At 40.9% G+C, this 8,807-nt stretch overlaps 1 protein-coding gene across 1 annotated transcript; it reads left to right on the forward strand.

Moving 5' to 3' along the window:
* Window positions 1-3,986: 3,986 nt before the first annotated feature.
* Window positions 3,987-8,551, forward strand: LOC145402247 (DNA damage-inducible transcript 4-like protein). The gene is made up of 4 exons (XM_080274370.1): window positions 3,987-4,159; window positions 6,162-6,339; window positions 6,606-6,764; window positions 7,176-8,551. The coding sequence occupies exons 1-4, from the start codon at window positions 4,084-4,086 to the stop codon at window positions 7,273-7,275; spliced, it is 513 nt and encodes a 170-aa protein (XP_080130496.1). The 5' UTR covers window positions 3,987-4,083; the 3' UTR covers window positions 7,276-8,551.
* Window positions 8,552-8,807: the final 256 nt, after the last annotated feature.

Below are 8,807 nucleotides of genomic sequence, written 5' to 3' on the forward strand. Positions count from 1 at the left end.
AGGAAGAAAAAATAAAAACAGGGAGGGAGGAGTGAAAAACGGGAGGGTGGAGGGAGAAAGCCAAAAAAAGGAGGAGGAAGGAAAAAAAACGGATAGAGAGGGACAAAACAAAACCAGGGAAGATGGAGAAGACGCACAAAAAAAAGGAAAAAGGAGAGAGGAGGAACAAAAAAAGAAAGAGGAGGGAAAAAACGGAGGGAGGGAGGAGGGAGAAAGCAAAAATAAATAAATGGATAAATAAACCGAGAGAAGGGAGGGAGGAGGAAGAAGAAGAAGAAGAAAAGCCTCATACCACTTGCCTAATCTTCGGACATAAAATCCTAAATGCACGAAATTCAATGCTTGACAGAGACAAGTACAATTTCCACCCCTTGTTCCTGTACATTTATCTGTCAAAGGGAGTCACGTCTTTCATAGTATATATTCCCAAAGACAGGGATATTTTAGAGGGTCCTTTGTGCATTGGGTACTTTGTGCATGCGACACCCAGCTAAGGAAGTCTGTCTGTTTCCTTCCTTCACCTGTTTCAGTACGACTCTACGCTCATTAATATCCATCTGTCTATCTGTCTGTCTGCCATACTGTTGACGTTGAGCTGGTATATCGGTATTTTTGTATGTATTTTCCCAGGTATGTATGATGCACGTTTCTTAGCCAGGGTTCTTATATATTTATCTATGTCTGTCTGTCCGTGTGACCTCGAAGTTTCATATAGAGGTGTGATAGGCGAATACCACACGATTTTTATTTATTTATTTATTTATTATCTGACGGAACTGGATCACTACTACAACTTCAATGCTGAGTTAGGGCTGCGTGAAATTCCAGAAGCCTTTATTTTGAGGAAGCACTGAGTCTCCTTGGTTACAATTCAAATCGACCCTCCGATCCGCTACACCTGTAAGATTTGTGGTAGTGGTGGTGATGTGTTGTGGTGATGGTGGTGGTTGTGGTAGTTGTGGTGATAGTGGTTGAGGTGGTGGTGGTGGTTGTGGTATTAGTGGACGTTGTGGTGTTAGTGGTTTCCGGTTGTGGTTGCTGCTGTAAGTGTTGTGACTAGATTGTGGTAGTTGTAGTTAATAATTGTCGTAGATGAGAAGGAGAGAGAGAGAACAGTTACAGCTACTGAGAGAGAGAGAAAGAGAGCAGTTACAGCTACTGAGAGAGAGAGAGAGAGAGAGAAGCCTACGTGACTAACCCAACCCGTCATATCACTCTTCAAATGTTTAAATCATTTTTCATATTTTCAGCCGTAACTGAAGAAAATATAGATGTGTAGATATTCCCAGTGACCCGAGTTATTCTCTCTCTCTCTCTCTCTCTCTCTCTCTCTCTCTCTCTCTCTCTCAGTGAGGTAGTAAATAGATTCGTTTGTTTTTCCCTGTCAGTAAGCTTAAATGAGACCCCTTCATGTGGTGGCACTGATATAACCAGGTCGCTCGTCTGCCTGGTTATGCAAAGTCTGTAACCTACCTCCCTATCCCCCAAAAGGAGGATGGTGCAATTCAGATCATCTAGCCTGCAGTCCACCCTGTTCACGTTTCAGACGAACATAGGGCTACGACAACAACAACAACAACAACTACTACTACTACTACTACTACTACCACCACCACAACAACAACTACTACTATTACCACTACAACAACAACTGCTACTACTACATCTACTACTACTACTGGGCTTATACTCTTCACCTTAACCTGTTCCAGATAATGTCACGTAGCTCAGTGGCGGAAAGACTACCACGGCTCTATATGCCTATCATAGCACTTCTTCGTGACTAGCATCCTAATTTTAATCTCTAATCTCCATATCTGTTAAATAATCCATTTTAGTTTTTTTTTTTTTTTTAGCTGTTTTTTCATGTTTTATTTCGACCCGTTTTCAGTTCCTTTTAAAACCTGAAATACTCATGCAATTTCATATATTTTTTGGTGTGTTTGTCAGTTCTTTTTGTTGCTGTTTGGAAATTGCCTAGGACGTGTGTGTGTGTGTAAAAGAAAAAAGGTAGGCAAGGGAGTATGTGGAGAAAGGTAAGTACACACGCCATATTAATTAGAGAGTGAGAGAGCAAGAGAGAGAGAGCCATCCTGTCATTACTCACGTAGCCTCTCGCTCGGGTCTGCCTGGGGGAAATTAAAGAGAAAATATTGAAATGAAGCTTTTGTAATGTTTGGAGAAAAGAGCCTAGATGGAACCCCCCTCCCCTCTCTCTCTCTCTCTCTCTCTCTCTCTCTCTCTCTCTCTCCCTCACCATCGCTTCACTTCTTGCTCCTCCCCCACTCTCTCTCTCTCTCTCTCTCTCTCTCCACCGCTGCACTTCTTGCTTCTCCCCCACCTCTACCTCCTCCACCACCTCTCTCTCTCTCTCTCTCTCTCTCAAGGTCATGGAGGCATCAGCTGAATTGAGCGCCATCTGTGGGCCAAAAATTGCATCTCATCATTGATAGGTCGATAGATAGATGGATGAATAGACAGATAGATGGATGGATGGATGAATGAAAATATATAGATGATTAGCTGGATAGATAGATTGATAGATAAATGAATAGATAAGTAGATGAATAAGTATGCTGATAGATACCTAGATGTAAATATAAATAAATGGAAGGAGAGAGAGAGAGACCACGATATATGGAGAAGCCTGCCAACTTCCATCCTCTGCTATGCGTGTGGTATTTTTGGTATAAAAATAGATACATAGAAAGGAAAAGGGGTAGATTAGTAGATAAACAGGGGCAGTAGATAGGTACGTTTTAGATAGGAAGGTAGGGAGACTGATGGGTACATGGGAACGGAGGTTGGTAAGTAGGTAGATAGATTTGTAAGTCGAGAAGTAGATACGTAGGTAGGTAGGGAAGTAGGTGGGAAAGGAGATAGGTTGGTAGGTAGGTTAGTGGGTATGGATAGGACAGATAGATACATTAATGAACACATATCGACTACTGTAGATAGAACGATAGATAGTAGATGGGTAGATTTGGCTCATGGCCCATTTAGGTAGATTGCTTGTAGATGAACTTTCGAGAAACTACTGGACTGATAAATGATGAGCAACACAAAGATAACGAGAATGGAAAAAAAGGATTTAAAACGAACTTACATACCGTTACTGAAACATGCAGAAACTTGAAGCAAATTTTAAAAGAGAAGTGAGTTTGAGAGTAGAAATTATGTAGTTAAAAGCCGTAGAAATAGAAAAAATCGCTCTTAAGTTCGTAAAATTGCATCATGCTTATTTGATGATTAAGAGGATTGTGGATAAGATTTCAAGTTCAATCGATTAATCACCCCCCCCTTCGAGAAATGACAAGAGAAAGTTACATCAGAAAGTAACGGGGCAAAAAATATATATTTACACCAAGAAAACCGATAAATTTCTGACGACAACACCGGCTGAGGTGAACAAAGACTGCCAGGAGAAACGGCCCGGTTCGTGTTTAAATGGTTCCAAAATTCTCTGTTACTTCGACTTGATATCACAAAAATACTGGTCAGACCGATTTTGTCATTGTTTTCTCATGTTCCATCGTATACATTTGGATAGGAAAATGTTTCAGTGGGCGTAAACTTAAGGATGGATTTGAACGCTGGAGGGATTTGTCAGCTTCTCTCTCTGGCCACGCATGCGCACAAGTTTGTCAATAGGCAGATTAAATGGCAAGAGCCGGATTTTTTGGGTCGGGAGCGTGTCAATTCTTTATATTTCGTTTGGTGGCTGTAGCATTCCACTATTTTTTCCCTCAATTTTTATGATTATTACGTAACACTTATTTCATTTTTCCATTGAAGTTGAGAAGTACGTGGTAATGTATGAATAAGAGTGGAAGACCGTGGTTAAAGTAGTTTAGTGCCATGAATGAGTGAGCGAAGTAAGGGGAAGGTGAACGATATATTTAAGAAAAACATCGTAGGTTCTGGGCTCGGTGGCGTTGCATCAAAGGCCGGACCCCGTCACCCTGCCAGCCAGTCACAGAGCAGACGCGGAGGTGAGAAGACGTACACACTAGAGCTCCTTCCAGCTTCCCCAGACAAAGGGATCAAGACTCAACAAGTTTGAAGTGGATAATACAGTTCAGGATGTCACACTTGAAGGTGCTAACGCCGGTCGAGTCCAAATTGAGTGACCTGCTCGACCCGTTACCCACAGAGGAAGGTGAGAATTGGAGTATATTTTGTAAAAGTGCTTGTTGCTAAGGCCTCAGCTGATCCACTATAGCGGGGTTCCTGTGCTTGACGGAACTTTGTAGCACCTAATCCCGGAGTTTTTTTTTTTTTTTTTTTTTTTTTTTTTTTCCACGGGGAGAATGCCTTCGAGATATTTATATACATACTCGTTATCTTAGGACCCCCAATCCAGGCCTTGTCAACTTGCACTTCCTGTTCACTTACCAAGCCAAGCCACCCTGCTACATGTACTACTTCCCCTTCACTTACCAAGCCAAGCCACCTTCGTACATGCACTTCCTTCTCACTTAACCAAGCCAAGCCACCCTGCTATATGTAATCGTTTCCTGTCAGTCGTTTCCTAAAGTCATTGACGTATTTCGAAACTGTCACTTTCCATTTCGTCATTTCCTGTATTTTTTAGACCCTTGAAGGCGATAGACCCAGGAATTTTAAGTTACTAATTCCTAAAATTTCTAACATGTTTTGATGGAAAAGTAATGAGCATACATTAAGTTTTTATTTAGAATGTTAGTTGCTGATCAGGAAATTTATAAATCAGATTCTGTAATGAAATTGCATCTTCCATTAATTTTCCCACCTCATAGTGTTATATTCTTGATTAATTTGCCGTTAAATTACTCTATTGGCTCCTGTATACGGTAATTTTGGAAGAAAGTGTGAGGAAGATCGAGGATGACGTGGAAATATGAAGTGGATGTATGGAGGAGGGTGGTTTGGAGTGGTGAACCCTGGGATTAGGAGGGTATTAGTCTTAGGCGTGTAAGAGCAGTTTGAATTTAATTGACAGGTATTAGCGGGAATAAAATTTTAGTCTGACCGCTACTCAATGACGTTTCCTCTCCCCCTCCCCCCCCCTCGGTTATGTACAGTCACGATACTTGTACTCCATAATTCATGCCACAAACGTTTTCCAGAATATTCGAGATTAAAATGGAACACCCTAATTTTTTTAAACGTTTCCGGTTCTTTCGTTTATTATTTTATTTTTCCATAGAGTTAACTGATTAGGGATAAGTGATAAAGGTACTTGAAAATTGGGGGAGGAACTGGTTTAAATTGGTGTGACCAGTGTTTTTACGGTTTACTGTGTTTTATTTGCAATTTTGAGTGGTGTAGTTTGGAATATACCGTAGATATGCTGTGGAAAGGGAGGGAAAGGCAAGGAGGTAAACGAATGGATGGAAGTGGTGGAAAGGGAGAGGAACAGAGTGAAGGGAGGGAGGGAGCGAAAAAGAGGTGGAGAAATAATGATTGTGGCCTTAGAAAGTAGGTGTGCGGTGGAGGTGGGTGGGAGGGGGAGTCGGTTACCAAGGGCTTACCTCCAGAACGTTCATGCATCCCCTCCCCTCCCCTCCTCTCCCCTTCCCTTCCCTTCATTGTCTTCCTCCAGTCATCATTTCCTCTCCCTCCCTTCCTCCCTCCTCCTCCTCCTCCTCTCAACTTTCCAGCACCTTTCACTTCAATTTTACGGTGTTTATCAGATCATATTCAGTGTTCAGTAAGCATTATTCAATTTTGGGATACATTTTCATTATGCTTGTGTGGTATGTATTTATAGTGCATTTTTTCTACAACACTGTCAATTGTCATTTTCTTGTTACCACTTCCCAAATTTCTATTGTCTGTCTTACCGTGAGTATTAATAGATGGTAATTACAGCTTCATTCTTATACACAAATATAACCACTATGGTATATGGTAATGAAATCCACAAAATCATAATTAAGTAGCCGTGTTTGGTGGGAGTTTTTCTCATTGAAATCATAGACCAACTTTTGCAGTTTATTTCCCTGTACCATGTGATTTTGAGTTTGGGAGAAACTCGTAGTGATAGGGTTAAAAAATTAATTGTGGGGTTAATCCTCCAGGTCCATTAATCCCCTAGTATTTTCCTGGTTGTTCCTTATTTAATATAGCTTACAGAGTTAATTCACTAGTATTAACCTCTTGCTTTCTTTGGTCCACAGAGCTAGACGAATGCCTAGAGTCGCCATGGGAGACACGGGAGAGGCTAGTGTTGCGAAGACGTGTGGAGGAGGAGGTGCGGAGGGCGGTGGACAACAACATGGTGTTCCCGCCTTCGTTACTAGATCAAGCGGCCGACCAGGTGTTCTCCGTCTCAAAAGAGGAACCCTGTGGACTAAGGTGGGTTTTGGGTCAGCTTTGGAATTCATGTTTGTAGAGAAATTGATGCTGGAACGGTTAATAAAAACTTAAGTGTGATTTGTCTTGACCATTTTACGGATAACTTCATTATTAGCAATTTTTTCATGTATACCACTCACATAATATGGGAAAATAATCTTGGCTTCAGCGTATTGTTTTCCAGTGCATAATTGCCTTAGACACCTATCTCATAAGCATGCATGTGATGTCAGTGTAGTTACCATTGTCTTTCTTTGGCTCCGCAGAGGGTGCGTACTAATCGTGGCATACATGGACCCAACCTACGGAGAGCAACAGCTAATCAGAGTTAAATGTGACGAAGGGGCGCCCACCACTCACGTCCTGGTGTTGCGGCTACACCCGGATCCAGCGTCCTGGTATACCAAGATGGCGAGAATATTCAGGTGTGTAGTAGAGAGCAGTTGGCTTGGAATGTTGGGTGCAGGTCTTGAGTCACATAATGTCATGGAGAATGGGTTGATCAGAATTGAATGAAGGATGAAGCCAGGGTGGTTAGTAGTGGGCAGCTGGATTGGAAGAGGAAATAATTGAATTGGGTCTCTGTGCTTACTGTGATAACTGACGAGGATGGACTTGTATTTCCTTGAATTTAATGCAGTGGTAATTTGGATTAAAATTAGTGACTTCTAGCTACTGCCAGATGATTTAGTTCAAAGTTAGCCACTTGTGAAGAACTCTTTTGTGTGATCCATATTCAAGGCCTGTAGTTAATTTTCATGTAAAAAACAATGAGGCCCATGACTGCTGTGGTTGCTTATTGCCAAAAGCTAATGTATGTTTTCTTTCTTCCACAGATCGCTGGGTAAGAGGAAAATTGTAATCTCCCCAAAGTTTGAGCTGGTTAAATATGGGTACATTGATTATGGCAGCAAAGGCGAGCTCAAGAGGCTATAGGGAAACCCACGAGGGGAGGGAAACAAGAACTAGCGTTAAGTTACAAAAAAGTCTAAAAAAATATATCAAAGAACTGTATTTAGAGTAGATTTGGATTAGCTCTAGAACTCATTGGTACATTGAGTTAAGATAGATAAGGCTTTAAATGTTCAAGGACTTTGTTATTGAAGAACCTAGTGATTTGGCTGTAAGATAACATATGTATGTCCTTATTCAAAACTGCCAATTATTGCAACGGGTATATGGTTATTCAGCTGTTGACACCAACCATTTCCTACTCGTTTTTGGCCAGTGAAGGGCCTACATTTTTTTATTTTGCTAATGTAAGGGTTCATTTAGCATCGAAGTTTAGTCACTAGCTTCATTACTCATCGTTCGAAAGTTTGATATATTTATAATCAGATTCATCAGTACATGCATTCATCCACTCATTAGTTATAGGGCATCACACTGGAGATGTATTTAAGTTATACATGAAGATTGCAAGAAGCGACAGGGAAAGTTGAACTTTCCTGCCGAAACCTTTTTACTTTGTACGTTCATTGTCATTGTCCTTTTTCATGTTTTTCCACCCACTTTTGTACGAAGGTTCATTGGGATCTCTGTGTAATGTTAAGGGTTTATTTGAGCTTGTTGCTACTGGTTTGAGTCCTCATATAGCAGGGTTCAGTTATGCTCAAACATCAAGCAATGGGGAATTGTTTTGTTAATTCCTGGTGCATGTGATACTCTTTGTTCCAACGCTTATTCTCGTCCTAGTTTCAGCGCTTACCATCTGGTGCTGTAATACATTCAAAGATTTTCGCTAACTTTGTAAGTTGTGCTGTTTTGTTACTTGTTGGTATCGTTATCATATGGGACATTGTAACAAGACAACCTAGAGTTTGACAAACTTGTATTCTGATGCTAGGATGTTAAGTTCAACTACTGAATGTGTTCATAAGTTTGGTTACTACAAATCTTGAATGTTTGTAGTAGTCCGCTCTTTTAAGTTGTCATGTGAAGTCTCGCAATTTGTGAGAAGCTGTGACTCACCAGAACAAATGTTGGTTTTACCTCAAGGGCAGACTAACTGAAGGGAAAATCAGCTCTCTAATATCCCACGCTAAGTAAAGGAAACCGAGCCCAGGGTTTCCCACATTTGTTGAAGTGACGTCACACTGGTGCGGGAAGGATCCTAGTCTTGGCCAACACATGGCCTCATTTTGTGATATCAGCTGCTTTTGTGATATTTTTCTATTTCAACAAAATAAAAGGTACAAAGATTTTAAAGTAACCCAAGCCTATTCTTCACCCTCCCCCTTAAGTATCCGTTAAGTGTCAGTAACTAGAAAATAGTCTAAACAGTGACTAGCAAGATTAAGATAATCATCGTTCTGAAGGATTATAAGATGGCTGTTGTGGGCTAGTATGATTATATATGGTAAGAAACGTCAAATCTGTTGAAAGGTCAAGGAAATACTGTAAGAGTAGAACAGGCAAATGAAGATGAAACGATGCAGAGGAGAAATGGATATGCAGAAAACTAAAAA

This window comes from Coenobita brevimanus, chromosome 57, assembly GCF_032717465.1.
Source record: "Coenobita brevimanus isolate Jiangsu-jjx chromosome 57, ASM3271746v2, whole genome shotgun sequence".
In the NCBI taxonomy this organism is placed as follows: Eukaryota; Metazoa; Arthropoda; class Malacostraca; order Decapoda; family Coenobitidae; genus Coenobita; species Coenobita brevimanus.

Coding starts and splice junctions, on each gene's coding strand:
- LOC145402247 (XM_080274370.1), top strand. CDS start 4,084: ATGTCACACTTGAAGGTGCTAACGCCGGTCGAGTCCAAATTGAGTGAC. Junction 4,160..6,161: donor CCCGTTACCCACAGAGGAAG/GTGAGAATTGGA, acceptor TTTGGTCCACAG/AGCTAGACGAATGCCTAGAG. Junction 6,340..6,605: donor GAGGAACCCTGTGGACTAAG/GTGGGTTTTGGG, acceptor TTGGCTCCGCAG/AGGGTGCGTACTAATCGTGG.